Source organism: Canis lupus, chromosome 3 (assembly GCF_048164855.1).
Source record: "Canis lupus baileyi chromosome 3, mCanLup2.hap1, whole genome shotgun sequence".
NCBI classification, from domain to species: Eukaryota; Metazoa; Chordata; class Mammalia; order Carnivora; family Canidae; genus Canis; species Canis lupus.
This window is the reverse complement of record NC_132840.1, coordinates 72950716-72969316: the sequence shown is the minus strand read 5'-3', so window position 1 is coordinate 72969316 and position 18601 is coordinate 72950716. Positions and strand designations below refer to the sequence as shown.

The 18601-nt window shown below is 53.5% G+C and overlaps 1 protein-coding gene across 2 annotated transcripts in view; it reads left to right on the top strand.

The window, feature by feature from the left end:
* The window catches only part of DSCAML1 (DS cell adhesion molecule like 1), a 344441-nt gene extending 326094 nt beyond the window's left edge, over positions 1–18347 (top strand). For both annotated transcript variants that reach the window (XM_072822190.1, XM_072822191.1), the window contains 13 exons: positions 4865–5018; positions 7371–7488; positions 7845–8008; positions 8239–8337; positions 9019–9207; positions 9655–9942; positions 11392–11547; positions 13429–13459; positions 13589–13707; positions 13992–14144; positions 14550–14744; positions 15241–15552; positions 17287–18347. In XM_072822190.1, coding sequence (XP_072678291.1) covers positions 4865–5018; positions 7371–7488; positions 7845–8008; positions 8239–8337; positions 9019–9207; positions 9655–9942; positions 11392–11547; positions 13429–13459; positions 13589–13707; positions 13992–14144; positions 14550–14744; positions 15241–15552; positions 17287–17762 — 2454 coding nt within the window. In that variant the 3' untranslated portion in view covers positions 17763–18347. The remainder of the gene's footprint in view (positions 1–4864; positions 5019–7370; positions 7489–7844; positions 8009–8238; positions 8338–9018; positions 9208–9654; positions 9943–11391; positions 11548–13428; positions 13460–13588; positions 13708–13991; positions 14145–14549; positions 14745–15240; positions 15553–17286) is intronic.
* The last annotated feature ends 254 nt before the right edge of the window (positions 18348–18601 follow it).

Below are 18601 nucleotides of genomic sequence, written 5' to 3'. Positions count from 1 at the left end.
CTCAGGGTGGTGTCCAGTCTAGGGGGAGGCCGACGGGCCCAGAGTACAATCCGGGCCATGTGCTCAGGACATCTCGGGCGGGGAGCGAGGCGCGGGAGGAGGCCTCTCCCTCCACCGGCAGCTGGTGATGGGACAGCAGCCCACGCATCTGCAGATGAGCTCCCGGCAGCCGGGAACGCTGCCCTGAAATTGCTCCGTAATTGTGCCATCTCCTCCTCCGCTCGGCTTTCCTGTGGTCTTTCTGAATTACCGTCTGAGCCGTAGGTGGCCCGGCTCCACGCCAGGGAGGCCAGAGTTCTATTACCAAAGGGGAAGCCCAGAAATGTCTTTTTCAGTGACTTTTTCAGTGTCCTCCCATCCATCCTCATAGCCCCTATGCAGAAAAGTGCACCTATCGGGAGCGCACGGCTCCACGAACTTTCACGGCACACTGGGCAGGCAGGCCCAGAGCAGGGAACGTGACATTACAACACCCCAGAGAAAGGACCTCCTCGTGCCCCTTCTGGTCACCACCCTCCCCCTGCCCCGGTGACAACCACCATGACCTCAGATTAGTGTTGCCTCTTTTTGTGTGTTATGTAAGTGAAGTTGTGCCATTTATCTGGCTTCTTTCACTCAATGTTATGTTGAATTTGTGAATTTGATCCATACTGTTGTGTGTGGTTGTAGGTCGTCCACTGTCACTCCCGCGTAGGCTTCCGCTGTGCACGTATATAGAATTGTTTTACCCAGTTCGTTACCCATTGACAGGCATTTGGGTAGTTTTCAGTTTAGAGCTGTTACATATGGCGCTGCTGTGCGCATCTTCACATGTGTCTCCCAGTGCACGTAGACGTGCGTGCCTGTTGAGTGTGTACCCACCCAGGAGAGGAGCTGCTGAGCCGTGGGGTCTGCACATGTCCAGTTGAGAACGCGCTGCCGTTGTTGGGTGGTTGTGCCAGTTTTCCAGTCAGCGTTTTAGCCATGCTGTCTGTCCCTGTCCCCTGACCCCATGCACACACATGCGCACACACACACAGACATTCTAAGCTCGTCACCATTCTGGACGCCCGCTGTGCCTCTTCACAGCTCACACCCCTGCCCCTGCTGACCCTGCCGTGGCATGCTCTTCATCCTCTGTCATACACTGACTGCATCAGATGGCAACTAGCTGTTCACGTCGCTGTCTCCCACACTGGTCCGTGGCACCCGTGAGGACAGGGTTAGCATCTTTTCATCTCTGGGTCCCCAGCTACCGAGCACTGTGCCTGCAACATCATTGTCACTAAATACATGTTTTGATGAATGAATTACCAGCAGCCTGACAAATGTAAAGCCTTAGACATTGGGCAGGTTTCCCTTCATGAACTGTTGGGAGAGGGGACTCATTCCAAGAGTGGCTTCAGGGCAGTCAGCTCGCCCTCCGACAACAAAGCCTCCTCATTAACTCAGGCTTCAGGAATCCCCAGTCAACCGGCCGGGGCCTTCTCTCCCAGGACCCAGAACAGAGCTCCCAGGGTCCCCCGCGTTTCTCTTCATATCCTCTCTCCTGGGGAGTGTCCCCAGGGGTCAGTGTCACACAAGAGGCCAGTGTGCTGGTGTGATGAGAACTTCAGCTCAGCCACCTTGTGGGGCAGGGAATGCCTCAGTGAGGGACCCAGGGGCCTGACCACCACATGCGACTGTCTGATGTTATCTCTTTGCACAAATATACTCCAAATTCCAAACACTGCGTTACAATTCACTTCCGAAAGAGCCCTAGAGGATACATGCATGTGTGTGACACTGCAAAGCTGTGGGTATGAGTGTGAGGTCAGAGGCAACGCACATGAGTCTTAACGTGTGCATACATACTAGAGCGTAGGAACACGCATGTGTGCGATCCTCGGAATAAATGGGAACTGCATCTGGCTTCCAGAAGTGACACCCCAGGGGGCAGCCAGAGCTGCATTTAGTTCCATTAGAAATTTTACCCAACATTTTCTTTTTTTTTTAATTACGCAACATTTTAATACATTTGTTGTTTTCCTCTGATTATCAAAATAATTGTAGAAAATTCGGCAAATATACAAAGGAATAGAGGGGAAAGCAAAAATTACTGTACTCATTCCCTAAAGGTAAACATTGGCAATGTTTTGGTATATAGCCTTCCAGTTTTTGATCTGTACACATATTATGGGTTTTTTTAATAAAATGAAAATGAAATTTTACATAATGTCATATAATCTGTGTTTTTCAAGTAATGTATGTAGGCACTTTCCCACACCACCAAATACTCTTTTCAAACATGTTCATGAATGCCTGTATATATATAATCCATTTAACCAGTGCCCTCATTCCATATTTAATCTATTTTCCGCATTCAATATTATAAATAATACTTCATTGAACATTCTAAAAGTCTTTATGCACCTGTTTTATTACTTACTTAGGGTAAATTTCCATAGGAATTTCTGGGGCACAAAAAGTATGGATATTCTTAAGATGTGCATATATGCTTGTAAATTACCCCTCAGAAAGTTAGAACCAAGTTATACTTCCACCAGCATTAAAAGTACATTCTTATTTACTGGGATTAGCTGATGCCAATCCAAGGTTTTATACATATTTCATTTTTGCCAGATGGATTTGAAAAAAGCTGTCCTGTTTTAGGTATTTTATTAGTTAAGTTGATTGTTGTTATATGTTTATTGGCTAGGTTTCTTTTTTTTTCTTTGGGTAATTGTCAATTCATGTCCTTTATCCACTTTTCATTTGGGTGAGTCCTGGTTTTTTGTCTTATTGATTTGTGAGTGCTCTTTACATATAAGGATAATAACTATTTTTAAATCATATTGGTTGCAGGCTTTTTCCTGGTTCACTGCTTGCCTTTTGAAACTATTTTTGGTGTGCCATAGGTTTTGTTTTTATAGAATTCAAACTTACAAATCATTTCCATTTATGATTTTTGCCTTCATTCTTATGATGAGACAGACAAATATTTTCATAGTTCTCCCTTTTTCTTTCTAACCTTTGATTCACTGGGACTTTATTTGGGAGTATGGTTATGTGTTTTTAAAAATGATTTCAGGAGATTCTTGGGGAGTCCGGGTTAAAAGGAAAACCTCAGGATCTGGATATGATTCTAACACCTTCAGAGGGAAGCCAAACCTTTCCTGCCCTGTGTGGACACAAATGTACACTCAGGTACACACTGACACACAAGTACACTCAACTTTTCTCTACACATGCACGTGCACACCTCAGTCCTCACAGAACAATGAGCCAGGAGAAGAACATGCCCCAGTCTACAAAGGACTCACCCACCCCTTGCCTCATTCGTGGCTCTCTGTAACCACACACGGTAAGCAGAGCTGTGTTGCTTTTAAGTTCACAGGATAGAAAGCTGAGGCCCCGGGAACCTTGAGAAAGAAAGTTATATGACCTATGGGACATACACCTAGTAAGAAGGGCAGGCAGGGTGTGGAAGCCACTTATCTCATACACAGATAGGAACTACACATACACACACCGTCCCCTGGGTGCTGCTGCCTGAAAAGACTTCCCAACTACCAGGGCTCAGGGCGGCTCTTGCACCTGTCACAGCAGGGACTTCCTGGGTCAAGGCCAAATCTCCATGAGGGAGGCAGGAGGAGCAGTTTGCCAGGAGCTCTGTGTGTTTTGAGGGAATGCCCGTGCCTCTTCCCTAACATTTGCCTGCAGGTGGCCTGGGGCCAGAAAGGAGGTTTTTTCCTGTTGTAAGTCATTGGGCCCCTCAGCCCTCCCATGGGATATAGAGAATGCCCCTCTTTAACACCATCTCTGTCTGTAGGTCTGTCCCTCAGCATGTGCATGAATGCATCTACATGTCCATGTGCACGTGAGCGTGTGCGTGTGTGTGTGTGCACGCGCAAGATCCTGTGACTGCAGAGATAACTAATTATTAGCTCCCTCTGGCCTCAGGGCCCCCCATCTGTTCCGGGGGCTCCTCTCCCTCCCTAGACTTCTGCCCTGATTTCAAAGAGGCCCTAGTACTGTCCTCCTTTCCCTTCCCCGCGGCTGACCAAAAAATAAAATAAAATGAAAGTCCGCCCCATCCCGCCTGGACCAGGGAAGGGGCTGACAGGAGGTCTGCAAACTAGCGCTTATCAAAAGCTCCTTCTCAAATTCATTTCAATATCTGAGCCTCTGGTTTCCAAGGCAACATAATCTTTTCATCAAAGCAACTGGTAAAACCACTGGGATCCGATATTGTTTTGTTGGCAACTTGTCAAAACTGTCATTTGGTTAAAAAAAAATTTATAGATTTATATAACCTACAAATACATACGGTGATCTATACCACTAATAATCATTAATAAAGTGTTGCCCAGTGAAGCTTCCAGAGTTGCCTCTCCCACCCCACCCTCCCCCGGACGGTTTGCTCCCGCAGAAGAAGGAAGGAGTGGTAATTAGCCAGCAGAGCCCGCACAGTCTGGGGAGCGTGTCTACAACCCTAATATGGCAAATGCGATAATTTAGCTTCTTCCCAGAGCCTCCCTTTTGTCAGGGTCTTCCTGGGACCCTCCTTCCTCCATTCCCCCTTCTCCTGACTCCCTCCATCACTCACCCAAAACACTCACATTCCCTAGCCTGGAGCCGCATTTGCCAGCATCTGGATCAGTCAAAGAGGTAAACTGAGGCTGGCCCAGCCACACCCCAGGGCTGACCCATGAGCCCCCAGGGCCAGGCCTGGTACAAACTCTGCTCCTAAACCAGAAAGGGCAAATGAGGCAGCCACCCCATCCCGCCACCCCCCGGACTGGGCCACCCCCTACGCTGAGCCCAGGTCCCCGAGGAAGGCTGGGGTTACAGGCTGGAGGCCCAGAAGCTGGGGTCTTAGCACTTCTTTGCCTCTCTCCCGCAGGCTCCCAGCGAGTACGAGACGAGTCCAGAGCAGCTCTTCTACCGGATTGCGCACCTGAACCGCGGGCAGCAGTACCTGCTGTGGGTGGCCGCTGTCACCTCTGCTGGCCGGGGCAACAGCAGTGAGAAGGTCACCATTGAGCCTGCGGGCAAGGGTGAGCAGCCGGGGCCGGAGGGACAGAAGCGGCCGGAAGCCCCCTTCTAGAATTCTGCTTCTCCCCAAATAGGGGGTCTCTCCTTCCTCTCTCTCTGTGACCTGGCTGTGGGGAGCCGGCTGGCACCTGCCTCCCTCCTGCATCCACCAAGACTGGACCTCTGCTGCCCCCTGACTCCCGGAAAGCCTCACAACAGGCTCCAGGCAGCACAGCTCCCCAGGGGCGGACGGCACGGAGCACCCTGGTCCCCCCATTCCAAACTCCACCCGGGGATTGAAAGAAGGGGCATTAGCCCCCTCCCAGCTCACAGCAGAACGTTTGTCCCAAGGCTCAGCAACTCGGAGGGAGTGCTGGCAGGGTTCACTGCTTGCACGGAGCAGAGAGCCACAGAGGGATCCCCCTCATCTCAAAGCCTGGACCCCTCGCGCAGAGGTGGCGCCGCTGACTGCCGATCCATTCGGGCAACAGACATTTAGGGAGGGCTCCGGGCTAGATGTGTGCAAGGGTGAACACGACTGTGTGTGCTCTTAGGGAGCACCCCACCGAATCCCTGGCCCGGGCATAGGGGTATCACAGGGCATATGCACCCCCCACTTTACAGGGAATGACAGTTCTCAGGCCCCACCCCAATGCCAAAGAGGCAGCCTTGCACAGCTGCTCGTCTGCCCTCTGCACCACCCCCGGGGCCACCCCTGGGGCCAACCACGGGGCATTTAGCCACAACCAGCCGGGAATTTCAGGTCCTCTACCCTGACTCCCAACCTCCACTGGAAGGTCCCCTTCTCAGGCCGGCCTCCTCCCACAGCCACCTGACTGTCTGGCCCTGGGGCCCAAGGACCAGGACTTGGATGGGGCGGTGCCTGCCTCAGCCCTGCCACCTTCCTGGGGTGACAAGCTTCCTTTTCTGGGGACACAAGAGGCATCAACCCTCCCCTGCCCCAGGCTCAGAGTCCACGGGCACCCAATGGAGAGCCTGCAGGGGGCCTCCCCACCCTACCAGCAGGGTTGGTTATTCCATTTTCCAGTTAAGCACTAAGGCAGGGCTGGCACGGCCCCCAAAGAGTCCCGATGACGGCGATGGCGCACTAGCCCTTCTGGCTCCGAGGTGGGCTCCTCCTGGGCACCCGCCCCAGCATTTCTAACATCCCTTATCCCTCCTCCAAGGTGCCACCAGCCCCTTCTCCTGGGCTCATCCTTTCTGGAGCCCAGGGGCCTGGAACCTACGATGCCCCCAGGATAGCTGGCACTGGCCCAGAGACCCAGGAGAGCCTGGCCCCTTCCCTGAGGACATTACATAGGACACATCCCCAGAGTCTGTACTTTCCAGAACACATCTACACGTCTTCCTCTTCTGTCCTTACGGCAGCCCCATGTGGTAGGAGGGGCGAGCCCTGCTGTCACCCTGCTCACACTCACACACATGCACTCACACCTGAGACACCACGAAATCCAGGGAACCAACCCCAGCCACATGATGATACCAGCTCTTGGTTAATGTGCCACCACAGCCCAGAGATCTGTGAGGTAGCTGGCATCACCCTTGCCTGCCTTGCCTTCCACGGTGCCGCTTGTGCATCCTGGTCCCCTGAGTGCGCCCCCGGGGCTCCTGGGGATGCTCCTCTCCCCACCATGCCTGGGTGTTGTTGCTTCCTCTCTGTCCATCTGCATTCCAGCTCCTGGTGACCTCAGTCACCTTGCTGTGGACTCCCACATCAGCGTCTGTGGCCCAGTCATCTCTCTCATGCTCCAGAACACATATGTCCCACTGCCTTCTAACTGGGTGGTTCAGTCGGTTGAGACTCTGACTCTTGATCTCAGCTCAGGTCTTGAGCTCAGGGTAGTGAGTTCAAGCCCCACATTGGGCTCCATGCTGGGTGCGGAGCCTACTTAAAAAAAAGATTCAAGTCAAAGCTTCCAACTCCAGAAGCCTCTCCAGCCATCCCCTCCATCCCCACTAAACCACCAGAGTTCATTCCTCTCCATTTGCTCCCACGGTTACGTGTACCTACCCCTATCACAGTATTTTTACTCTGTAATGATATTTTTTAAAGTATCTGTCCCCCTCTTGGATGATGAGCACCTTGAGGACAGGGACTAGATCTTGTTCATTTTGTGACTCCTCAGAGCCTCACCTGATGCTTGGCCCATAAAAAGTATTTATTTGATCAATGTTTGTTGAATAAGAGGCTCTCATCTGAAAGTACCTGCACCCATCCCTGCCCCAAGCCCAGGGTGGAGGTCAGGTAGGAGATGGGGGACTTGAATTGTAAACTTGGAGAGCCCCACGAAAGGCAGGCCAGTACAGTGTTGAGGGTAGAAGTGGGGTGGCCTTCATGTTCACTTTCCCTGCAGCCCCAGCAAAGATCATCTCATTTGGAGGCACCGTGACAACCCCCTGGATGAAAGATGTCCGACTGCCTTGCAATTCAGTGGGTGACCCAGCCCCAGCTGTGAAGTGGACCAAGGATAGGTGTGCATGGGACCCTGGAGGGATGGGGGACCCCAGACATGGGTGTAGTAGAGGAGCCATGAAGAAGAGAATCGGGTACCCCTCCTTTCAGCTGACCAGAGGCCCTGCTGAGTACATGGCTCCTGCTCTCCCATGCAGGCCTGGCCTCCCAGGCTCCCCTCTGTTGGCTGCCAAGGGTGCTTGAAGAGGCCAGGGTTACTGGATATCCCCAGGAAGCCCTGGGTAAAACCCCAAGAGTCCCAGACCCCCTAGCAAGCCTCCTTCTACCTCCATCCCGGTTTCCCTTTAGTTCTGGGGGAGCCCACAGGAGGAGGGGGTGCTTACCATAATCCATTTCTGCCCCCCAACTCCTGCAGTGAAGACTCGGCCATCCCCGTGTCCATGGACGGGCACCGGCTCATCCATACCAATGGCACACTGCTGCTGCGTGCCGTGAAGGCTGAGGACTCAGGCTACTACACGTGCACGGCCACCAACACTGGGGGCTTCGACACCATCATTGTCAACCTTCTGGTGCAAGGTAAGACCCTGGAAGGCCTCCCAGCCACCTGAGTGACAGACCCTTAGTGGAACGGAGGTGCCACGTGGAGGAGGAGGAAGCGGGAGGGATGGAGAGGAGCAGGAGCTGGAGAGGCCCCAGGAAGAGAGCCTGAAAGCCAGGCCCGGGCCCTAGTAGCAGCTGGGACACCCGTGCTCCCACCATCGGTGTTAACCCTTTGTGGTGAGGGCTGGTGGCTTTCCCCCACACAGTTCCCCCGGACCAGCCCCGCCTCACTGTCTCTAAAACCTCCGCTTCGTCCATCACCCTGACCTGGATTCCAGGCGACAATGGGGGCAGCTCCATCCGAGGTGAGAGGGGTCTGGATGAGGAGGGGGAAAGAGGGGAAGAAATTCTGGGCCCAGGAGCAGGGGAAGGGATCTACCCACTCCCACCACTTGTTCCCATGGCAGGCGGGGGGGCGGGGGGTTGGAGAGGGGGTCAGTTGGAACCACAAGGAAGTTACCCAAGTGCCACAGAAAGCCACCAGCGTAGGTGTCTGGGTTTTAGAAGGCCCAAACCAATTCTGCTGGTGAGCTGTGCCAGCCTGAAGGAATCTGTTTTCTTCTCTGGGCCTCAGTTTCCAAATCTGTAACAAATGTACTGAATAGTGCTTCTCAACCTTGAATATGCACATGAATCACCAGGGGATCTTAAAGAATGCAGATTCTGATTCTGGAGGTCTGGGGTGGGATATGACAAGTGCCCAAGTGACCTAATCCTACTGTCAGCACCCCCCCACCCCGTAAGTAGTAGGGTCTAAATATGATCCCTTTTGAGCCTCAAAGCCCTGTATTCTGCTCCCCTCCCCACCTTGGCTGCTAAAGAAAGAGCTTTAAACTCCTTGTGGCTTTTTGGCCAATCTGCATCTGCCCCCTCCCCATCACCAAAGGCCCCACTCTGCCCCTACGGGGAGCCCAGCCCCATGCCACCTGTTGGGGTGTCCCAGGCCCTGCCCTGCCCACCCTGAGCCAGGCAAACCTCCCGGGCAGGCTTCGTGCTGCAGTACTCGGTAGACAACAGCGAGGAGTGGAAGGATGTGTTCATCAGCTCAGGCGAGCGGTCCTTCAAGCTGGACAGCCTCAAGTGTGGCACGTGGTACAAGGTGAAGCTGGCAGCCAAGAACAGCGTGGGCTCCGGGCGCATCAGTGAAATCATCGAGGCCAAGACCCATGGGCGGGGTGAGGCCATGCGATGACCCAGCTGGGGAGAGATGGGCCCAGGATATGGGGATGGAAGGTGGTTGGGGTGGGGAAGGAGGGCACAGGGGAGTGGCGGAGAGGGAAGGGAGAGACTCAGCCTGGTTCCCACCACCATGGACAGCACCCGGGCCTGTTTCTCGCAGTAGGAGAAACAGGCCCCACCTCCCTGACCCGGTAGCAGATGGTGGCAGCATCTTCCTTCTTCCCACGTCTCTTCCTCCTTTGCTGAGGCCTTCTCTCCATGTCCATCCCTCTTCCCCCTCCTCCTCTGGCCCCTGGGGCATCCCTACTCCCCAGGGCATCCCTACTCCCCATCTTTGCCAACCAATGCTCCCCAGAACCCCCGGCTGGCCCCGGTGCAGATGAATGAGCCCTCCTCCCCCTCCTCTCCGTCTCTAACCTCGCTCTCTCCCTGTGGCCCCCCAGAGCCCTCCTTCAGCAAAGACCAGCACCTGTTCACCCACATCAACTCCACGCATGCTCGGCTTAACCTGCAGGGCTGGAACAACGGGGGCTGCCCTATCACAGCCATCGTGCTGGAGTACCGGCCCAAGGGCACCTGGGCCTGGCAGGGGCTGCGGGCCAACAGCTCCGGGGAGGTCTTTCTGACCGAGCTGCGGGAGGCCACATGGTACGAGCTGCGCATGCGGGCCTGCAACAGCGCCGGCTGCGGCAACGAGACCGCCCAGTTCGCCACCCTGGACTACGATGGCAGTGAGTGGGGCCGGTGGGAGGGGCGGCACTGGGGCCGCAGCGAGGTGTCCCCGGGGAGCCTGCAGAGAGGTGGACGCATGAAAGAGAGGACATATAAAAAAAAAAATAGGACTGCCACCCAGGAAAAGGCCGGCGACGGAGAGGAGCGGGCCTAGGGAGCAGCAGACTTGTAGGGGGGCAGGCGGGTGAGCAGGGGCACCAGTGGCCAATACAGACCTATAAGCAAACCCATCACACTAAGATAGAGGGGTCTTTTGAAGGTGCGATCCTGCTCTCCGCTGCTTGGGAGAGATGGAGAGTATGATGTAGGGGGGTAGCTGAGGCCCTGTCCCCTGAGGACCCTCTGCATTTAATATGGTGTGTTAGCCAGGATGGGATAGCCTGGGCTACAGGAACAGGTAGACATGGAAAGCTGCAGGGCTTAACCCAGTAAAGATTTGCTTCTTGCTCCCGTCACATCTTGTGAGGCTTGGCTGGCCACCATCTTTTAGCTATGCCGTCTTGAATGTGTAGCCTCCAAGGTCACCAAGAAGAGCGAGGTAGAAAAGGCATCCCAGTTCTTCACTGCCTTGGCCAAGAGGTGATGCTCAGCACTTCTGCTGCCACCCTGTTGTCCAGAACTAGTTATGTGGTTCTAACTGCCAGGAAGTCTGGGAGGTGTGGATGAGCACACGGTATTTGGTGAGCACTAACTGGTGTCTGCTCTATGGGGCACTTCGTACACATGCACACACACTCATGCACTCACATCCGCATGCATACACACATGCACAGGTGCACGCATACACTAAGGACACACAGAAGGCTGAATTCATAGAGACCAGTTGCCATAAGGTAAAGTAAGTCTCCCTAGGTGTTAAGGAAACAGAATAAAGGTGGTATCAGAGGGGGATAGGCTCAAACAAGGAAGGCTTCATACAGGAGATGGCTCTTATGCGAGGCATTGAAACAGGCACGGATAAGGCTTTGCAGAGGGCTACGTCAGCAGAACTTACTGACTCCGTGCAGGCACCCAAGGTTAGCAGATCTCGCCCATGGGTGTTGAGACCCCGGGATCCCACTGCTCTGACTTCTCTCTGTGAATCTCACTTCCCCTCCCCCACTTTACGAGCTGGATGGCGGAATCTAAGCTGATCGGTCCACCCTTTAGAAATGACCATGGAACTCCAACAGGAAGGAGACTCTCTCTGAGAGACTTCGGGATAATTCTAAAATAAGCCCACGGGGTCATCGGTATCATGATGCAGTGTAAAAACTCCACGACTACTCATCTGTTCCTGATGTAGAATTTGGGGAAGTAAAGTGGGAGGATTGGGGCTTTGTGCCAAGAAGTGGAGGTCAGAATGAATCCAAGAGCAGCAAGAGAGGTTCAAAGGTGACCCCACCCAGGGGACTCTGAACAGACCTTACTCATAAGGGACATCCAACTCCTTTCCTCACCCCATTCAGGTACCATCCCTCCCATCAAGTCTGCTCAAGGTGAGGGAGATGATGTGAAGAAGCTGTTCACCATCGGCTGCCCGGTCATCCTGGCCACCCTGGGGGTGGCACTGCTCTTCATCGTTCGCAAGAAGAGGAAGGAAAAGCGGCTGAAGCGTCTCCGAGGTAGGCGAGTTTCCTACAGGCTTCGAGGGAGGGAGTATTGACCCTCAGCCACACTGGCCACCTTTCATTGGCTTGTGGCATCATCTGGACAAGAGAGAGTGCCTGTGTCCCATTGAAGGGAGGGCTGCTTCTCCAACCTTCTGAATCTTTAGCTCTCAGTGCTTCCTCCTCTGTGCCTGACCCAAGACTTTGTTCCTGACCTAACGAGGGCTGAATTTTAGAGGTACACACTGGTAAAGCAATATTGGTTAAAATATTGAAACATTTCCATGTTATTTGTTTGGTAAATAATTGTTACTCCCTTCTACCCTGGATGCTCCTTCTCTTTCACAGGATCCCTGAGATTCTTCTAGGGGCTGGTCACTAAAGCATAGACCTGCAAGTGGTCTCTAGGACCTTGCTCAGTTCTGACTGTGTGGCTTCTATGACATGTCAGATGTTAAATATTTTGAATATCACCCTCTCCCAATCTACAATACCATAGACTGGCATGACTGGGTCATAGACTACCATAGACTGGGTCTTCCTTCGCTTGATTTTCCCAGGGACTAGTGCAGTGTCTGGCACCTAGTAGTTGCTTAACAGATGCTCATTCACTCATTTGGATACCATTTATTGAACATCTACTGTATTGTAGATACTGCCGGACATTGGAGATACAAAGATGAATGAAGAAGGAACAGTCCATAGTCTTGTGAAACATAGTCTAGTCCTCATAGAATTCATGGTTTAATGTGAGAAGCCAGAGTACAGTCGTAGCACAGAAGAGGGGATTAGTAACACTACCTAGAGTGTTTAGGAGTTGGTGGATGAATCGTTGGATGATTGGAAGGATGACTGGATGGTTGGATGGAAGGATGATTGGATGAATGGCTAAATGAATGGTTGGATGGATAGGTGGTTGGATGGATAGGTAGATGGAGGAGTGGTGGATGGATGTACAGACAGATGGATGATTAGTTAGGTGGATTGATGGTTGAATGGATTAATGGTTGGGCCGATGGGTAGATGGATGGATGCATGCATATTTGAATGGATGGATAATAGATGATTGTATGAAAGATTGGGTAGATGGATGAATAGTTGAATGGCTGGATAGTTGAATGGGTGGATGCTGGATGAATGACCGGATGGGTCGGGGGAGAAGTGAATAGATTGACAGATATATGGATCAATGATGGATGGATGGGTGAGTCAATGGTTGGATACATACATGCAACTAGATTCATTCTGACAGATCATTCTTATGATTCTCATTCTCATCAGAGGTCTAATACATTAACTAGATCCTTGCTGCCTTTTTTTTTTTTTTTTTTTTTTTTTGTCAATTCCTAACCTGAGATCCTGATCCTATTCAAGGCCTCTCTGGAGACAAAGCAGGGACCCCCAAATTCATCCATGACTTTTTAGGGACAGATACCCAAGAGGAAGAAATAAAGCCTCTTGGTTGATAGTCATCTGAGGATGCCCATTGACCACTTCTACTGAATCCTCCATTCTCTTCTCTTCTCAGAAGATAACTGAGGATAGACCCTCCACTGGTACCCATTCCCAGCCTGCTATGACGTCTTGTTTAATTAGAGTCAATTCAGGAAACAGATGGAGCACTTTATATACCCTCTCCTCTGGGAAGGACCTCCCTATTAGATAAAAATCTGAGGAAAGAAAAACAGACCTGAGCCAAATCTTGTGTCAGCAGCAGCCAGAGCTTATCCTATGTTAGACTATTTTAGAGGGCCTTTCATTTCTCCCTCTTCTTCCCAGGAGACCAGCCCCAGTCCCAGTCTAGGAAATTCTCCCACCTTGTTCCCTATGCCTCTTCCAGTTTGCATCCCGCTCAGACGCCATTCTCACCCAGTCCCTCTCTCTACTGTTTTGCAGATGCAAAGAGTCTTGCAGAAATGTTGATAAGGTAGGTGTCACATCACTGTTTCCTCCCTTGCAGAGGACAGGCTTCTAGGACCCCCACTGTCCTGCAACACCCTCTCCCCCAGCCTCTTGTGGCTACTGAGTCACCCGCCTCTGACCCTTCTCCCCACAGCAAGAACAACCGAAGTTTTGACACCCCTGTGAAGGGGCCACCCCAAGGCCCGCGGCTACACATTGACATTCCCAGGGTCCAGCTGCTCATCGAGGACAAGGAGGGCATCAAGCAGCTGGGTGAGTGACAGGTGCCACAAGTTCCCTGTCCTAGTCTTCCTCAGGCCACAGCCCACAAAGGGCAGCCCCCAGCCCTTACAGCAGTGCCCAGGGGTCTAGCAGCAGCTGCATTCACAACTCAGCAACCTCAGAACTCACCAAAGCTTCTCTTGAGGGCTGAGCTTCCTCCTTTGTCTCACTGCAAGAATTATTCTGTCCTTTCTGCATCTCAACATTGAATAAAGACAAAAAAGAAATTTGGGAAGTCCAAAGAGGACTCCTACCCATTGTCCTTCTTCCCCCAGGAGATGACAAAGCCACCATCCCCGTGACGGATGCTGAGTTCAGCCAAGCTGTCAACCCGCAGAGTTTCTGCACTGGTGTCTCCTTGCACCACCCAGCCCTCATCCAGAGCACAGGACCCCTCATCGACATGTCTGACATCCGGCCAGGCACCAGTATGCCTTATCCCCAGGGAGACATACCCCCTCCCAAACAGGGTGTTCTGGGCACAGCATGGGACACAGGTGAAAAAAGATAGGGGGTGGAATGGGAGGCTCAGAGCAGCATGGAAGAATGGAGGCAGCAGGACAGGGCGTGACATTCTTCCCCAAGCCAAAGGAAAAGATGGGGTGGGTGCAGAGGACCAGGATGCCACCCACTGCCCCCACACCTCACCACTGTTGCTCTTCTCCTCCGGGGCCAGCTGTGTGGTCAGGAAAGGCAGCATGCCCAGCATCCCCCAGGGAGCTTCTGTGGCTGTCTCTGCCTCCTCCCTTGCTCCCCACTGCCCTTCTGGTAAGTGCCAGCTGCCCGAGGCTGAGTGCCCTCTGGAGGCACTAGCTCTTGCTTCCTCTGGGCAGATCCAGTGTCCAGGAAGAACGTGAAGTCAGCCCACAGCACCCGGAACCGGTACTCAAGCCAGTGGACTCTGACCAAGTGCCAGGCCTCCACACCTGCCCGCACCCTCACCTCTGACTGGCGCACCGTGGGATCCCAGCACGGTGTCACTGTCACTGAGAGTGACAGCTACAGTGCCAGCCTCTCCCAGGATACAGGTGAGCCCAAGGCTCAGTCTGCAGCCGTGCTCTCTCTCCTCCAGCTCCCCCACCAGCCAGCTCCCCCTCCCACGTTCCCAGTCCCACCCACCAGCTCGTGGAGTCCAGGGCACAAGTCACTCTCGCTTCCAGCCGGCCACTGACTTACGTGCAGCTGGCACAGAAACACTTGAGCTCGCCAAGCTCTGCTTAGTCAAGGATTTCATTTTGCTGTCCCAAGAGAGGTCAGAGAAAATGGTACACGTGATGTTTGTTGGAGAAGGAGTGGAGTGTTCCAGGGGGTGGGTGCCCATTTCCAAGAATGGAAAATCTTCTGCCCTTGACTCAACAAAGACCCCCCTTCTGTCACCACGGCCGCCTTCCCAGGGGCAGAGCGGGGTCTGCGGAGATGACTGCCGGGCTCAAGGGTAGGGGAACTGGTCAGGCTGGTCAGAGGAGACCCTCCTCCCGACAACCCCCTCATTTCCTCCTAACTCCGGGCCTTCCGTGTCTCCAGACAAAGGACGGAACAGCATGGTGTCCACCGAGAGCGCCTCTTCCACCTACGAGGAGCTGGCGCGGGCCTATGAGCACGCCAAGCTGGAGGAGCAGCTACAGCACGCCAAGTTCGAGATCACCGAGTGCTTCATCTCGGACAGCTCCTCCGACCAGATGACCACGGGCACCAACGAGAATGCGGACAGCATGACGTCCATGAGCACGCCCTCGGAGCCCGGCATTTGTCGCTTCACTGCCTCCCCGCCCAAGCCCCAGGATGCCGACCGAGGCAAGAACGTGGCTGTGCCCATCCCGCACCGGGCCAGCAAGAGTGAGTGCTTGGCCCACCTCCCCCGCTGCAGCCCCGGCCTTCGGGCACTGGGGCCGGCCGGCCCGGCTGGGCTCCTTGGGGGGCGGGCAGCACAGAGCAAGTACTCGGGAGATCAGGGTCCATATCCTGGCTCAGCCTCTTCACACATCCAGTCAGCCCCTCTGCCTTCATCTTCTCCTTGGTAAAATGCAAATGGCAGCACATACTCTGCGTTGTCGTAGTAAGCACTAGAAAGGCTGTACGTGCCTGACACGTAGCAGGGTCACAGGACGTAGTGGTCATTCCCTTACTCTGCAGCTATGTCAGTAGTGAGGGGCAGCCGTTAGGGGGGTCTGCTGCCCAATGGCCATCGGTCTCAGTGCCAATTCAAAATTGTCCCAGACCCAAAGGAGCAATCCTGGCAGCTCAGCCCCAAGGGTACCAAACCTCATGAGGGCAGTGACCTCGCCTGACTGGGAACCATGTGACCCCAGGAGCCTGGCCAGAGCATATGCCCTTCAGGGTTGGTGGGGCAGCTGTATGATACCCAGAGGGCGTGTGAGGTTCCATCTGCAGACCCTGGAACCACACCCTGGAACCACACCGTCATGTCACACCATGCAGGGTCTAGTCTGCTGGCTACTGGCCTTGCTAAGTGGCCGTGCTAATCAGGGCACTCAGGTCATCTAGAGAAGAGCCCAGGGTGACAAAGTACAAGGTCTCTGGAGATCAGCAGCCCTGAATGGCATCCCTGCCCCCCTTCTAGCTGGGTGAATTGGGGCAAATTACTTAATCTCTCTGAAGCTCAGTTTTCTCACTTGCAAAATGTAGGCAGATTTGGGGGGGAGGGTAAGATTTTTTATTTATTCATTCCTGAGAGACACAGAAAGAGGCAGAGACATGGGCAGAGGGAGAAGCAAGCTCCTTGCAGGGAGCCCAATGCAGGACTCGATCCCAGGACCCTGGGATCAGGACCTGAGCCAAATGCAGACACTCAACCACTGAGCCACCCAGGCACTCTTGTAGGCAGGTATTCACCTATCCAGGGGGCTGCAAGGACTAAATGAGATCGTGTAAAGAAAGATCCTAACACAGTCAATAGGTTAGAGGCACATTTACAGGCAAGGATGCTCACAGAGCCCAGGGATCAGGACATGGAGATCCTAAAAGCCTGTCATATGGAGGCGGTTTAAGAAATCAGGAACATACCACCTGGAAAAAAGGAGAGGGATGAGGAAATACAGCTGACGTCAGACATCTGGAAGGCTGCTGTGGGAAAGGCAGTGAAGGGTGGCGGGAGCGCTTGCTGTGTGGGTCCTCGGAAGGCTCAACGTGGGGCGTGACGAGCATCCCCTCCTCGGGGTAAAGAAAACTTTTCTAACGGCCAGAGCTCTTAGGAAGTCATGTTTTCAGAAATGAAAACAACTGTCCACCAGCTGAAGCTGACCAGCCCAAATCGGTCATTCAGCAATAAGTATCAATTTATTGAATCACTGCCATGTGTGCCCGCCACCGTGTTGCGGCCCTTCCCCTGCTTTATCTCATCCGGTTCTCACAGTAACCCCGTAGGGAAATGTGACGCTCTGCAGGCTCAGAGATCTGGTCAAGTAATTGATCTTTTCTGGACTCTTCCCTGCCTAGCTCGTACAGGGACTCCTAGGTCAGATCAGGGAAGAGCTTGGGGAGTCGGGTAGGATGGACAAGCTGGTTCCCAGAGGCCCCTGCCTCCAACGTTTTCTGCTTCTGTGATTCCAGGTGACTACTGTAACCTGCCCCTGTATGCCAAGTCGGAGGCCTTCTTCCGAAAGGCAGACGGCCGTGAGCCCTGTCCCGTGGTCCCACCCCGAGAGGCTTCCATCCGGAACCTGGCTCGAACCTACCACACCCAGGCTCGCCACCTGACCTTGGACCCTGCCAGCAAGCCCTTGGGCCTCCCGCATCCAGGGGCCCCTGCTGCCGCCTCCACAGCCACTTTACCTCAGAGGACTCTGGCCATGCCAGCACCCCCAGCCGGCACGGCCCCCCCGGCTCCCGGCCCGGCCCCTGCCGAGCCCCCTGCCGCCCCCAGTGCTGCCCCTCCGGCCCCCAGCACCGAGCCTCCGCGGGCCGGGGGCCCACACACCAAAATGGGAGGTTCCAGGGACTCGCTTCTCGAGATGAGCACATCGGGGGTGGGGAGGTCTCAGAAGCAGGGGGCGGGGGCCTACTCCAAATCCTATACCCTGGTGTAGGGGGCACGGCGAGAAAAGCAGCCCTACGCTCGGACCCGTCTGCACCTCCGGCCCTCACACACCAACTTGGCTGTTTTCCTGCATTATTTATATTAAACTGACAGACAAAAACCAACCAACAACGAAAAGAAACCGCCCCGCCCCCCCAAGTCATGAACACTTGTACATAGAACTCTTTTGTACAAATGAAACTATTTTCTTCTCCATGAAGCCAGGGCACAAAGAATTTGACAGTACAAATCAACCCCCACCCAACCCCCCGGCCCCACAAAATACGCGTGGAGAGATATATATACATATATAGGGAGACAGGCACACAGCGACAAGCTATATATCTATATATTTCTCTCACCTTATTTTGAGACAGAGGCAGGAAGATTCAGCAACTTTTCCCTCCTACTCACTCACCCTCCCTTCAGTCTAGGTGGTTTTGACAAAGACCAAAATCCCGACTCAGAGACACTGCATGCGATTTTACTGTTCCAAGAAAACCAGGAGTTGCTTCAATTTGCAGATGCTTATGTGTTAATACCTTTTTCTATGAAAAAAAACCCAGCGCCGTGTGCAATAAAGGTTATGTTTCTACATGGTAGCTTTTTTCCCATCTGGCAAGGGCCAGTGGGGAGGGCGGGTGGAAAGGAAAGTCCCCTCTACCTGGCCCCTTTATCTCTCCTGGAGACACTTTGAGAAGTTCCGGCTTTAGCTCAGCAGGTTAAACTTTTTTAAAGGCTTTCAATTAGCCAACTGCATCCTTGAGTACCTGTTGTGTTTGCAGACCTGGGCTGGCCTCTCAAGGGGGCCAGCTGTGTGAATTTGAGCAAGCTCCTGAGCCCCTCTGG